Raw genomic sequence first — 14,835 nt, 5'->3', positions numbered from 1 at the left:
TTCCTCTGTCGTCATTCCCAAATAATAAACTGTGTATTTCGTTTGACAGACTTTACGTATACGTATATTTTCTACACTCCATACTGAAAACGTAGGTCAGATGTTATTTATAGCATTATGTTTTATTCTCATGGACGCTTTTGTAATGCAACCGCTTTGGTGATTTACATATACACACTTTATTTAAATCCTTGAAATGTGCCTAACAATGTTTAATTTTTTTTGCCTAGGATGGTAATATTGTTATTTGTTAAATTGTTTATTAATTAACTATTGGACGTACACAAAATTGGTTCTTTGTATAATAAATAAGAATAATAAATAAGATTTCTTAATTTATATATATAATTATACACTCAGTCACTGTGTTCATAGTTATTATAAATTTATTTGTAAAGTCAAAATACCATTACTTTATATTATTATATAAAGTTCAATTAAGATATCATAAGATGGGATTTCGGTCTTTATTGATAGGCAATATTTATTACAATGTGAAATACTGTGAAAAAGTACAATTTACAAGCAATGATCTTCATAATGAGTTGACTTTGAAAATCAGTATTCATAAAATTGTAATATTTATAAAGGATTAACTCATGTTATACAAATATTTACATACAAATATTGACTGAAATTAATACTTTAAAGTAAATCAATGTTTATATTGCACTTAAGCCCACCAAAAGCTGATTGAAAAACTTGGAGTTAAGGATGTCACATGATGCCACCATGTTGGAGGAATGTACAACATTTCCCCTGGTTTCAAATAACCAACTAAACCTTTAGCTTTAATAAAATTCGGCCACGTATTGTAATTTGGATTCATAGGATCTACTTGTGCAGTGTTGTTAAGCAACCTTGTATCATATGGATATAAATTAGGTGAATCCTTTGGATGATATAAAATGATCCTTTTATACCCAAATACCTAAAAGTTGACGAAATGCAATAATATTATATAATTACCATGACATATATCAAATATATTTGAAACTATAAATGAAAAATAATTTATATCTAAAAAATGATTTTTTTTAAATAATATTGCTCAATGTAATCAATGTTCATATTTATGGACTTTTAGTATGTAGTAAAGAATGAATTATCATACTTGACATAAAAGATTATTTTTTGGATCGAAATGCAAAGGAGAAACAGTTCCACTAGGTCCAAACCAAGCATTTATGTCTGGTGATTCCACTTCATCATTATCTGTAAAACTGCAATATTCAGGTACCATAAAATCATCTTTCAATTCAGGAATCTGGAATCATTATTATATATTTATTACTTAAATTCCAATTAAATAGATTATAAATTAAACAAAAATAAAAAATTTTACCTGTTCAAAAAGTTGATGTTGTGCCAAATAACCAACTTCATTACGTTTTTCTAATATATGTTTTTGTAAAAATTCAGAAAAACTAAGAAGCTGTTGTGTCCAATCATCATTAGTATAACGTGATCCAATCTCAATAGGTACTGTTCGATTGCCTGCTATGCTACTTAAATAATTCAAATCTTGCCATCGCTCTAAAGCTTTCCAGTGTTTAATGCAACCTATAGTTACAAATCACATACATTCATTCCTAAAGTAAATATGGATAATATATATAAATAATATAAAAATAATAATAAATTAGTAAAATTATATTACCTTTCAATAGTGCTGGAACTTTTGGCATAAATATTTCTCTATAAAACAACTCCATTGATGGTTCATTGTAGCAACAAATTTCACTGAATCCAGAAAGTGTAGAATCAAGCAGATTTTCAGAATTAATAACCAATTCTTTTAAAGTCGATGTTTCCAGAGATTTTGCTAAAAAAATAACATTAAAGATAGCAGTGCTAACATATAATGTAACAGTTTTACAAGTAAATTTATAATGTTGATTCCATCCTTTATTACCATACTTACAAGTGCAACATTTATTTAACTTTGCAGCAATTGTTGGTAATAAACAAGGCATATTTGGAAGTGGTGCTCCCAACAAAATACCTTTATCAATTTCTTGAACCATTACTTTTAATAAATTAATATTTTTTGTGACCTCATGGTCGTCATATTGAAACTCCAGTAATATTGTCTAAAATGTGTAACATTCATTGTTCTCTTAAAATGTATGTTGGAGTATGTATTTAAGAAAATACATGGTGTCTAATACCTTCAAAATTGTACATAATGAATAACAGTATCGATGGTTTATTGGAACAGACTGCCAATAACCTGAATTTAATATTTCCCATGTTCTGTCCAGGCAAGCTTCAATTAGAATTAATGAACTTTCTACCCACTTTTTTGATAAATCCCTTATGTGATAAAAATTGAAAATTATTGAAGTTATAGTTTCCAAAAAAATATCTGTGTACAATAATTGGGTACTTGATTTTGACTAATAACATTTAAGGTGAAACACTAAATCATAAACTATTTCTATAAAAAACATACTGTAAATAATCAATATTAACAACAGTACCAAATAATCTTAGAAGAAAAAAATGTTTATTATATTTATTAATTAATCATATTTTAGTTTTATTCCATATATTACACTTTATCCTTAAATTTAAAGGAGATATTGAAAAGTCCTGTTTATAATTATCTTTTGCATTTAAATATTATAATAAATTTCTATAATACCCAAAAACTTATATTTACATTTTGTTTTCATTGAAGCTTTTTAATCTGGTTATTATTGCTGTTAAATGTATTTTCATTTCCACGGGTAAACAATTCTGTGAATTTTCTATCAAGTCCCATGGAATAAGTTTGGAAATGCACATGGAATTATGCATTTTCTAAAAATGACATAGGTATTATAAATAAAAAATAAGTTAAAAAATATGTATTCAAATTATTTTACTCATATATAAATTGTTCTCTTATACATTGGTTTGCTTAAATATGGCCACTGTACAAATAGATAATCAGCTATATAATACAAAATTTTCCCACTTAAAGATAATGTTTTAACTCTGCAAAAACTTTCAACAAATACTATAATAGTTTGTTTCACATAGAATACTTTAAAGAGAAACGTTATGATACATAAGGGAACACAAGTGCCTGGGCCATTGCACAGAAGTAAATCTGGGCATTCTCTCCATAAAAGTGGAATTGACTCTAAAGTTGCATAAATAGTAGAAAAGAAAGATCTATAATATGGCTGATGAATGTTTCTGCTTCTACGAATTTTCATTATTTTATAGTCTGTATTATTCATTTCTAAGCTCTCCACTTTTTCTCTACTCATTGTATCTGATTCAGCGTACACATATATTCTTGGTGAGTAATTTTCAAAATTTAAACACTGAAGAATTCGTATCATTTCTGCAGTGTGTCCACCAGATCCTAATATTATTACTGTTTTAACAGGATGAACTCGAACTGTTTTTTGTTCTGTCTTATGAGTACAAAATATTATAAAACATATTCTTGTAACTATTATTAAGCAAGTAATTATACAAATGTAAATACAATATATTAAATACATTTTCTCGATCTAACCTGCAAAAATTACAATAAAAAGATAAAAGCTAACATCTCAATAATTAATTTACTTAGTTAATCGCTTGTTGTAAAAAGATATTAATTGACAGTTTTATATATACTTGTGCTTTGTTTACACAAACAAATTCTTCAATTAATATGTATAAACAGTACGACTAATTATTTACATAGTATGGATATATTATTATGTTTTTACCTGATACACTAATTGAACACTTCGTTGTAATTATGGAACAGTAATTCGTAGAATGTACAAATACATCGTTTAAAACTAAATTAACAGGTTAACTACCGCAAATCAGTGTTGCATCTGAGTTTGTGAGACATAAAAACACAGACACGGTATTTTTATAGAGGCGGACTCTTGGATCTTTCAGGTTCCTATTCTCACTGTGCATTCTCAATGAACTCCTATATCTCCCATGCTTGCCACTAGAGGGATATCTTTCCACAAGCAATCGATTCGTCTAAAATCCCTATCACTATAATGCTTGACCAATCTCCTAAATTATACCTGATGAGAGCACTGTTCTGTTCTGTACTGGTTGGCAACACCAAAGAGTATTAGAATACTCTTCTAATACTCTTTGGGTAACACTCCCTAAGAGTTCAATCCAGTTCAATCTCATACAAAAAATGTTTATCTCCTAATAACCCTTTGTGGTTCAACTTTTTTTATGTCAATATATTTTTGTAGTCTCACTCGACGTAAGCCTGTAAAGTTAAAATCTGATTTGTATAACATATTGTAATTTATATCATTCCAAATTCGCCAACATTATATGTACTTTTTGAAAGTATATTCGATACAAATTTATTTAATCATAGAAATGATAAATTACGTTAAAAATCCAAACTTTTCTTGCAAAAATATATTAACAGAATTTAGATGTTATAGTCATAACTTTGTGTAATTGAATGATATTTAAATCTAGATTTAAAAGAATACAATGTACATCCATGAAATTCGAAACATAAAAATCAATAAACGAAAAGTTAGTTATTTTGCTTACACTTTATTTGACAAGTCAGATAAAATTAGATTTCACCGTAATATTTCATTTACATAAATTATCATATTCCAATTTTTGAACATCACTTAACAGTAATGTCACAACAACACTAATGTTACAATAATTTGCAATTTACTACCACTAACACAATGCATATACATAAAGCACAATATTTGCATGGTTTGATATTAATTGGTGTAATCACGTTTTAATTCCGAAAACATCAATTTCTAAAAGTTGAAATTATCAGTTCACGATTAAATTAAAAATGTTAAAAGCAGAAGTAAAAAATATAAATTATATAAAATTCATGTACAAACAAATATTCATTGTAGCTATTAAATGCATGGCAGATTAATTAACTTTATATGATGCTTTATTATTAATGTTACTGTACTGATTATATTTGAAATATGGTTACATACTTATTCAACGCGTTTTCAGTTAAAAGAGAAATTTCACATTTCAAAGTATAATGTGTACATCAATATATTTAATCCATAATACCCTATGTAAGTAAATGCGAATTTAAAACAAACATAGACTTGTGAAGCAATGGTGTAATGAATATGTGCGAATGATACATTTGTTATGTCGGCTGTACGAGTCTGATTCGCTCACACATATTTTATAATGGATAGATAAATAAAATAGTCTCGCAATGGCTCACTCATTAAGAAATCATTTGCCATATATACATAATTTACTACAAAACATTTTTCAGAAATTCGAGCAGTTTTTAAATGTATACATATTACGGGAAAGTTTTAATAATAATTTTGGAAGTAGATGTTTTGTTTAAGAGTTACAAAAAGCCTTGAATGAACATGCGAAGAACCCGTTAGTTATGTTTTTTCAATATATTGTTTCAAAAATCAAACACAAAAAATCTCACAATACTAAGCACTAATATTTTATTCCCAATGAAACACATAAATACACACCAAGGAGGTGAAACGTATTTTCATAGTTCGTTTTATTAACAAGATATAAAATTATACGAAATGTTCCATAATCATTCAGAATAATTTATGCAAGCATATAAATAAATTGATTATTATTATTAACCCACCAATTAGAAGAAATTAAAAACTTAATTGATTTACAAAACTTCTAGACCGAATCATGCAATTTGGTAATTATTTTCGAAAATATCTCCTTCATTTCTGGACCGCTCAAAATTGCCTGTAAATACAAATAAAGAAACTGTGAGAACTTCCTCGATAACATGTGCAGTTCGTATAACTTGTTTCCGATCTGATCTGGTGATGATAATTTAATGCATTAGTTTGTATACCATTTTTTGGTTTATTTCTTCGGGTTATCATTATGAAATTACAGTAATATGTATTTGACATCGAGCATAATTAATGAATGTAATAACAAAAACCACAATTAAAAGGTCAAACACTTTATTTCTTAATGAAGGTATGTACTTGGGATTTGGGATATACACAAATTCATATCATCTAAGTTTGAATGTACATCTCCTTCGACAACGTTTGTGATTAAAGTACCCCTTCCAATACCCAACTAAACCTCTGCCTAGACAAACACGTTGTAATCGCGGTTGTAGAAGCGTTGAAGGACTACGGAATATGAAATGAATCATCCAATTGAAGAAGGCGCGCAGCAAAGTAGGTGAAATGAGATGAGTCAAAATAAAAGACTTGAAATTCATAACAAAATTACGACACGGGGGATAATAAAATAGTGGGTGCATCTAGACAATATAAAATTTCCGACTTTGGGAGAGCAAGAGGTAAAGAAACGTATTGGCTGAAATCCCTCGCTTCACGCTTTTTTCTTTATCGCCTTGCACTAGTAATAACCACAAAGATTGTATTATTAATGTAATATTAATGCTACTAATCTGAAATTACAGCAATTTCGGTATTTATAGTTATAGTGATAGGGTTATCAGCGAATATCGATAGTTCTATAGTAGAAATAGCGGGATAAAGGAGTAATAATAAATATAGAATGAGAAAAAAGCGTAAGAGTATACACCAGTAACGGTAATAACAATAAAAGCAATAGTGGTAGAAATAGTGGTATAGTAGTATCCGTAATGATAAATGTATTAATTATAATGTAATAGTATTAATTTCTCTAGTGTAGCAAATAACTATTCCTGTAATCTACTGTTATAGAATGAAATTGAGATGAGAACGTTGGAATATTTTGGTAAATCGCGTTTACATAAGCGATTATAGTTCACCAACTCACTCTATATATACTCACACACCATGAGAGATCAGCTGAGAGCTCCGTATTTCACTTACTTTTATTTCTTTTTTTTTAATTATAATGAATTATAGCCAATAGCCAGATTTAAATTAAATCTGCGACATTCAATGGCATTTCAAGAATCATAGTGTTATAGAAATGTTCAATATCCTTCAAGGCCCGTTTGTCGTCCTCAGTTACGAAGTTAATAGCCACTCCTTTGCGGCCGAAACGACCACCTCGTCCGATTCTGTAACACAATTCAAAGCATTTTTATTTCTACGGGTACATTACATTTAATGATAGTTATTGTTTCTTAACAATAATTGTCAAGTATCATGATACATTTAAAATAATGGCACACTCACCTGTGAATGTAATTTTCACGATTGGAAGGTAAATCATAGTTGATGACGAGTGAGACCTGTTGAACGTCGATACCACGTGCTAATAAGTCAGTAGTTATGAGGACACGAGATGATCCGGTTCTGAACTGTCTCATGATGAGGTCTCGTTCCTTTTGTTCCATATCTCCATGCATGGCGGAGACCGTAAAGTCCTTGCTGTGCATATTCTCCGTTAACCAATCTACTTTGCGCCGGGTATTGCAGAAAATAACTGCCTGCGTAATACTCAAGGTATCGTATAAGTCGCAAAGAGTCTCAAATTTCCAATCTTCGCGTTCGACATAGATGAAGAACTGTTTAATACCCTCCAACGTGAGCTCTTCCCTTTTAACCAAAATACGAATCGGATTTCGCATGAAACATGTTGATACGTCCAAGACATCTGATGGCATGGTAGCAGACAACAGTATGACCTGAAAAGTAAAGATTTCTTACATTATATCATGAAACTTTAAGTAAGTTGTAAGTATGTAAGTATGTTTTATATTTCGAGATTACTTCGTTAGAAACCAAGTTTCATTGCTGAAGTCAAATATTGGGTTACGAATTCTTCGTACCTGCACTTCGTGAGGTAATAATTTGAATACATCGTGAATTTGATCCTTGAAACCACGAGAGAGCATTTCGTCGGCCTCGTCCAGTACAAACAGTTTGATACCGGTGGCCCGCAATGCTCGTCGACTAATCATATCGTAAACTCTACCCGGTGTTCCGACTACTATGTGAACACCTTGATCCAATTTCCGCATATCTTCACGTACATTGGTACCGCCAATGCACGCGTGGCATTCTGCGTGCATAAAATCTCCCAAAGCGATAACAACTTTTTGAATCTAGAAACGAAATACCTTGGATGAAACTTCATTTGCTTTATATAGGTACCAATTATTTCTACAAATGAATAACTATGTACCTGTTGAGCAAGTTCGCGAGTCGGCGCTAGGATCAAGGCTTGACATTCCTTGAGACTGGTATCAATTTGTTGTAGAATGGAAATGGAAAATGTAGCAGTCTTCCCAGTTCCTATTAAACATTACATGGATTAGGAGTTAAGCTTTTCCTTAAAAAGAAATGTATTCTTCAATTTTTATACCTGATTGTGCTTGTGCAATTACATCATGTCCTTTTATACACGGAAGAATGGCACGTTGCTGAATTGCAGATGGTTTTTCAAAGCCATAGGCGTAAATACCACGCAGTAACTCTTCCTTTAAGTGCATTTCATCAAAGTTGTCTACGACCTAATTTAAATACAAAGAAATTCATCAAGTGCAATGCATTAGGCGAATCAAAGATTACCATTCAACATAGTTGTATTATTGTTTGTGATCAGAAACACTACTTTCTTTTCAAATAAAGTATAGAAGCAGTAAACATTGATAATTAAAACAAAAATTGTAAATCATTTACATTTTGTTTAATCAGAACACAAAATTTACTTACAACTTCCCAGTTGGACTCAATGATCCCATCCGGATCCATGCCGGAAGGGCCATCATGCGACAACTCTTCACTTTCACTAGGACCATTTTTGGAGTCCTCTTGCCATTCGTCATCGCTTCTGGAATGTAAATAAAATAAAGCAATACAATTTTGAAATATTTCATAATATTTAACGATAAAGTATATAATTTATATTTTACTGATCATATTCTACTCTTCTAATAAAAGTACATTGCTATTTAAATCTTTATTGCTTATTTATGCATTGTATAAGCGTGCAATGTCACAACAAATGCAGAATTCTATCAAATAAAAATTATTATCACGTCAACGACCTTGAAAGATATAATTCATCATTATAAAATTTCTAGTGTACTTAACATCAAAATATTTCTAGCTTTAATTTAATAACAAATAATTTTTTATGGGCATAACCGTGTGCTCCGTATGAGAAACCGTTAAAGAGGTATGATAATGAATTCATCGACGATTTGATACATGCATTGACAGTGACTCACGCGAAAGGATGCCTGAACGGGTAAGGCGCGTTTCAATTAAAGAGAAAGATCTACATTGAGAATTTCGTACGGTATTTCAAGTTCTACATTTTCGTTTTGTTTCTCTCGCGGAATTTCTATAAAAATTCATCTTTTATTACGTAATTTCCAATCTATAAAATAAAACGTGTTTGCAAGTCGGAGTAATGTGCTGTTTTTTTTTTTTTAATCAAAATTGAAATACATTTGGCCTGGATATTTAATAAACAATTAATTCTGGAAACTACGTCATAACGACACAGAAATTATAAATGTTTATAGAGACACGAGGATTGATTTTAGTTCTTCGAACAATGTGACAAAAACGAATGCACGCCATGTTGTCAGTCTCATGTCCATGCAGTCGTCGATTTCGGCACTATTTTTTAAGAATATACCGTTGACTGTAAACGTTCGATTTTGCACTACAAGAGATTTGGAGAAACACAAGGTAAACGAAGAATTTGCAAAACACGAGAAAGCAAACATTTTTAGCGATTACATGTGAAAAACTGAACTTACCTTCGCTCAAACGTATGCGACATGTTTCACTCACGGTAGGTCGACGGAAAGGACGAGTTCCTATTGCGTCACAAGGAATATTCTAGTAAGTGCCACACTATGGCGCTGCGAACGGTTTTGAAAATTTCAGTAACCTATCCAAATAATTCGACTCGTTGGATGCACTAAAAACGGTAATCAAAGACTTCAGGTTACAAGCTTTTACACGTATGCGTCCACTTTCTCGTAATTCGTTGAGTTTCACGATATTTCCCTTTAAAAATGGTTATTGCGCATAAGGGAAGTGCGTCAATTACCCATAATCCTTTGCGAGTTTTTAGTGGGGTATGTGAGGCAAATGCAAACACATAATTGAGCATGGCCAAACGTTTATTTCTACTTTTAATTCTCTTGAATTAATCTGTACGTTTCTGTACTCTATTAACGATGTTCATACCTCTCCTTTTTATTTCTTGCATTACTATAACACGTGATTCCGTACAATGTTGTATAGAAATGTATTTTAAGTATTTTGTGCAAATTTAAAAATGTTTATTTTATGCTTTTTAATAGATGTAAATGTTAAAAAACATTTATTTATACATTTTAATTCAGTAGGGAAATCTAAAAGTAAAATAACTCTAATAATCTATGTAAGAAATATAACATTTTATTCTTTAATTATATGTACATAAATATAACTTGATCTATAATTTTAAAAAGCAAGATATGCTAAGTCTAAATTATTAAAATTTAGACCATGGAATGTAATTAAGCATACTTAAATTCAATCATAAAATGGTCATTATTGTATCATAACTTCTATCAATACCTTATGCCTTATAAGTACAAAATTGGTCAAATATACATTATTATTCTACAATATTATACATATTCTACAAAACATTCTACATTATCTCATAGAATATATGTACATATGATATTTTACATTTGTTTCTTGCATACATAGTATGTGATAAATGCAATCTCTTCTTATATTAAAATAGAATTACATAAAAGCACAAGTAAGAATACAGAATAATACTGCTATAGGAAAAAATATATATACTTCCATGCGTGGGTGACAGATTGATAAGAGTAAACCAACATCGTCTATTCTGTATTCTATACCATCCATAGTGGGTACTTCAACTATTACTTTGTGAGAAGATAATAAATCTACTGGAAAAGAACATTTTGTTTGATTTGTACAAGACTTTGTTACATTTTCAAATTGCAAAATAGGTTTATAAATATCAAATATCGCATGTACATCATTCGATACAATATCATTATCACTGTAAAAAATATAATAATAATAACCACTTTGTTCAATGTTTTGAATTGTTTGCATATGTTTTCCATTAAGTAAATACGTGATATTAATGCATTGTTCAGAAGGTGCAAATTCCTGTGCCACTAGAATTGAACCACCATAACATCTAAGTAACTCATTTTCAAAGCTAGATATAGAAGAATCGTCATTGGCATTTGTTATATTTTGAATAGCATTTCCACCATGTTTAATGCCTTGATCGAGTAGGAGTGGTGCTTCAACAAGTTCCAGGCTTCTTTTAATTTTTTTGTTTAACACTTTATCGTTCATTTTTAGTTTTTGTTTAATGTTATCTTCATCGGCTATTTTTAAATTGAATTTTCTTTCTTGTATATCCCAGTCCTGTTCTTTTTTCAAAGATTGCAATAAATTTTTTCTATTTTCTTTCATAAATTTTCTATATTGCTTTTGTTTGGGGTGCCTCAATTTTCTTGCAGTATATATAATTTTTTCTTCCAATGATCCTTTATTTTGTTGAGCAACATAATTGTTTTGTTCCTCTTTATGAATCTCTTTATTTTTTATATGTGTATCAGCATACATAATGTCTATATCAGTATCTCCTACAGTAACATTTTCCAACAATTTATCTTCTACATTATGTAATACATTTTTGTTAACTTGAACAATGCTATTGTTAGAAATAGCTTCTTCAAAATCGGTTTTAAACATTACTTTAACTTGACGTTCTGCTTCTGGCAAAAACACATTTTCTACAATTTGCTCATTGTTATTGTGTTCCAACATACCGCAAGTTCGTAAATTATGCTCTCCTTTTACGAGTAGTATAGAAGCTCCTTGAAACCTGTATAAACATTCGTTAAATATGAAAACAATTAGTATTATAAGAACTAGCAACAAATACCTTGAACAAACAGAAAGTGCTACGCTTGATCCTTCTAGAAGATAAAATCCCCAATATTCTAATGTATCATCTGGTAAAGTCATACTCTTTTTAAGACGTATATGTTTTTTATACGGAGTTCTTTCTGGATTTTGTGACATTTGAAATGCGTTAAATGTTCTATTCATTTGTAAAGTATGTTCCTGTATAAATGATAACAGTATTAATTTATATTTCAAAAATTGCATATACATAACTTTTTTAACTCTAACTATTGCATCATCTAAAACAAAAAGAGTATTTCATTTATATCAAATATTGAATTTTAATTATGCAATTAAATATGTAATAATATTAATTACATAATAAATACTCGTTCCTATTAACTAGACTTACAGAACAAAATATTGTAGAAATTTTATCAGTGATTTCCAAAATATCAGATTCGGTTACAGTGTATGCTACATTAGCATAGAAATGGTGACGTAAATATAAGGGTGTTACAAGAAGTATTACTGGTAAAATTGTTGTTAATATGCAAAAAACAAATATTCTTTTAATACCTCGCATTTTTATCTAAAATTGTGAAATGAAATTTTAGTTTATATTAACCATTAATAAACATCTATTATATTGTATTACAAGATTTTATTTTGAGAAGCAAAATATTTTTACAGGAAATAACAAACACTTGTAAATGCAAAATACAATAATAATATAATGTTGTAATTATTCAATATAATAATTATAGAAATAATGAATAATTATATTTTTTGTATTCACTCTTTATTCTAATACAGCTGTAACAGTTTGTATAAAATATCATATTCATATACTGGTAATTTTTGTACATATAAAAATTCAAAAGTTTCAAAAATGAAATGCTAACAGTTGTAAATCAATGTAGGTCTCATCTTGTAAATATAACTTTATAGAAATAAATTTTATATTTACTGTGGAATATTGAATTTGTAGTCTGGATTAGGCGCAGTTTCTAGTTAAACTTTGTGAACTGTTTAAAAAACTTATAAACCGGAAACACTTATCGTGATATTATCAACTATATTCTTTGTTAAATTCGATGTAGTTTCATTACAGAAATTATGTACGGATAGTTAAAAGAGGTTAGAAATTTTTGCAGTGATAAAAAATGGAAACATCAGTGCGATTATAATGTGTGGAAATTGATAAAAACCAACATTTGATTCTGATTCGTCCATTATTTTGATGTTTAGTGGGATTTTTTTTTGATATTCATTAACACATCACGCATGCGTTCCTTTTTTAAATGCGCAATGCTTTCAAGAAGTAAATATCCACATTTTGTATGCTTAAATTCCTTTCTCCTTTTCTCCTTTTCTCCTCAACGAAGCCTCGGACAACATTTTCGCTAAGGAAAAAGTTGTTTCAAATCACCCCCTGAACCATCCCTTTCAAGGTGTTACAACATTTTTGGGGCACCCTGTATATCAACTCGTATTGTGGCAATATGTCTTCTCGCGTTAGACTATCGTCTTTTTCGAGATTATTCACATTGATTTGTTCCTCAGATAGGGTACAAATATATATTAATTGCAAACATGATTTTAAATTTGTGTTCTTGTATGTTAAGGATTCTACGTAATCGATTCGCGCAGTTGCGACGCGATGACACGATGGTTCGAACTGTTATTTCAACGTTCGGAATTTCGACTGAAATTTCTGGTAACACATAACAGGTAATATTGTATTTAATTGTCAACATTGCAGAGATAAAATAGAAATGCATTAAATTGATTATATTTCCTTCCTTTTCTATAATATTTTTGTTGAATAAATTCAAACAAATTTTAACGCAATAAAATAATTTTTTGGAAAAAAAATTTAATCGACTTCAAAAACGGTACAGTGAAAAGTATAAAATAATTTCTAGTTAATGTATATGAATCTGCATTATCGACCGAGCACTCTACATTACCGACAGAGTAATCGGCATTATCGACCGAGCATTCTACATTACCGACAGCGTAATCGGCACTGTCGGATGTGCACTCTACTTTACCGACAGAGCAATCTGCATTATCGACCGAGCACTCAGCATTACCAGCAGAGTGATCGTCATTATCGACCGAGCATTCTACGATGCCGGCAGAGCAACCTGCATTATCGACTGAGCACTCTACATTACCGACAGAGCACTCTACATTACCGACAGAGCACTCTACATTACCAACAGAGCACTCTACATTACCGACAGAACAATATGCATTATCGACAGAGCAATCTGCATTATCCGAGCACTCTAATGCGGCCGATAATGCAGATTGCTCTGTCGGTAATGTAGATTGCTCGGCCGATAATGCCGAGTGCTCGGTCGGTAATGCAGAGTGCTATGCCGGTAATGCAGAGTGCTCTGTCGGTAATGCAGAGTGCTCTGTCGGTAATGTAGATTGCTCGGTCGGTAATGTCGAGTGCTCTGTCGATAATGCAGAGTGCTCGGCCGATAATGCAGAGTGCTCGGTCGGTAATGCAGATTGCTCGGTCGGTAATGTAGATTAGCTTACTCTGTCGATAATGTAAAGTGCTCTGCCGGTAATGCAGAGTGCTCTGTCGATAATGCAGATTAATCAGTCGATAATGCAGATTAATCAGTCGATAATGCAGATTACTCTGTCGATAATGCAGATTACTCTGTCGATAATGCAGATTATTCTGTCGGCAAAAGTCGAATGTAACTAGAAATTATATCACACTTCTCAGTACATTTTCTCATACTTTTAAGCATCTATATCTGGATCTAGTGCGCATTCATATACATTAACTAGGAATTATTTCATGCTTTTCATTGCATTTTCCCATACTTTTAAGCAATTATATCTAGAGCTAGTGCGTATTCATATACACGGTCGGTAATGTCGAGTGCTCTGTCGGTAATGCAGAGTGCTCTGTCGGTAATGTAGAGTGCTCTGTCGGTAATGTAGATTGCTCTGTCGATAATGCAGAGTGCTCGGCCGATAATGCAGAGTGCTC

General features: G+C 30.7%; 3 protein-coding genes and 1 long non-coding RNA gene across 8 annotated transcripts in view; 1 reads left to right on the top strand and 3 right to left on the bottom strand.

Moving 5' to 3' along the window:
* Positions 1–322: 322 nt before the first annotated feature.
* LOC128889852 (bifunctional peptidase and arginyl-hydroxylase JMJD5) lies at positions 323–4,885 on the bottom strand. Its single transcript, XM_054147876.1, has 8 exons — positions 3,714–4,885; positions 2,666–2,805; positions 2,172–2,316; positions 1,925–2,093; positions 1,661–1,825; positions 1,346–1,563; positions 1,115–1,267; positions 323–931 (listed from the first exon to the last, which is right to left on the bottom strand). The coding sequence occupies exons 2-8, from the start codon at positions 2,800–2,802 to the stop codon at positions 674–676; spliced, it is 1,245 nt and encodes a 414-aa protein (XP_054003851.1). The 5' UTR covers positions 2,803–2,805; positions 3,714–4,885; the 3' UTR covers positions 323–673.
* A 534-nt stretch (positions 4,886–5,419) lies between these two features.
* Positions 5,420–9,746, bottom strand: LOC128889850 (eukaryotic initiation factor 4A-I). The gene is made up of 8 exons (XM_054147873.1): positions 9,668–9,746; positions 8,610–8,727; positions 8,260–8,407; positions 8,080–8,189; positions 7,724–7,999; positions 7,128–7,579; positions 6,816–7,009; positions 5,420–5,715 (listed from the first exon to the last, which is right to left on the bottom strand). The coding sequence occupies exons 1-7, from the start codon at positions 9,688–9,690 to the stop codon at positions 6,865–6,867; spliced, it is 1,272 nt and encodes a 423-aa protein (XP_054003848.1). The 5' UTR covers positions 9,691–9,746; the 3' UTR covers positions 5,420–5,715; positions 6,816–6,864.
* A 547-nt stretch (positions 9,747–10,293) lies between these two features.
* LOC128889846 (uncharacterized) lies at positions 10,294–13,448 on the bottom strand. 4 transcript variants are annotated; one of them, XM_054147867.1, is made up of 4 exons: positions 13,026–13,448; positions 12,223–12,402; positions 11,848–12,029; positions 10,294–11,787 (listed from the first exon to the last, which is right to left on the bottom strand). In XM_054147867.1, the coding sequence occupies exons 1-4, from the start codon at positions 13,044–13,046 to the stop codon at positions 10,656–10,658; spliced, it is 1,515 nt and encodes a 504-aa protein (XP_054003842.1). In that variant the 5' UTR covers positions 13,047–13,448; the 3' UTR covers positions 10,294–10,655. The 4 variants fall into 4 exon arrangements, with proteins under 4 accessions (XP_054003842.1, XP_054003843.1, XP_054003845.1 ...); XM_054147868.1 differs by having other exon boundaries at positions 12,781–13,447; XM_054147870.1 differs by lacking the exon at positions 12,223–12,402 and having other exon boundaries at positions 12,781–13,445.
* The window catches only part of LOC128889874 (uncharacterized), a 172,548-nt gene continuing 171,152 nt past the window's right edge, over positions 13,440–14,835 (top strand). For both annotated transcript variants that reach the window (XR_008460508.1, XR_008460507.1), the window contains exon 1: positions 13,440–13,544. This is a non-coding gene — a long non-coding RNA (uncharacterized LOC128889874). The remainder of the gene's footprint in view (positions 13,545–14,835) is intronic.

Source organism: Hylaeus anthracinus, unplaced genomic scaffold (genome assembly GCF_026225885.1).
Source record: "Hylaeus anthracinus isolate JK02 unplaced genomic scaffold, UHH_iyHylAnth1.0_haploid 11997, whole genome shotgun sequence".
In the NCBI taxonomy this organism is placed as follows: Eukaryota; Metazoa; Arthropoda; class Insecta; order Hymenoptera; family Colletidae; genus Hylaeus; species Hylaeus anthracinus.
This window is presented reverse-complemented; position numbering and strand designations above follow the sequence as displayed.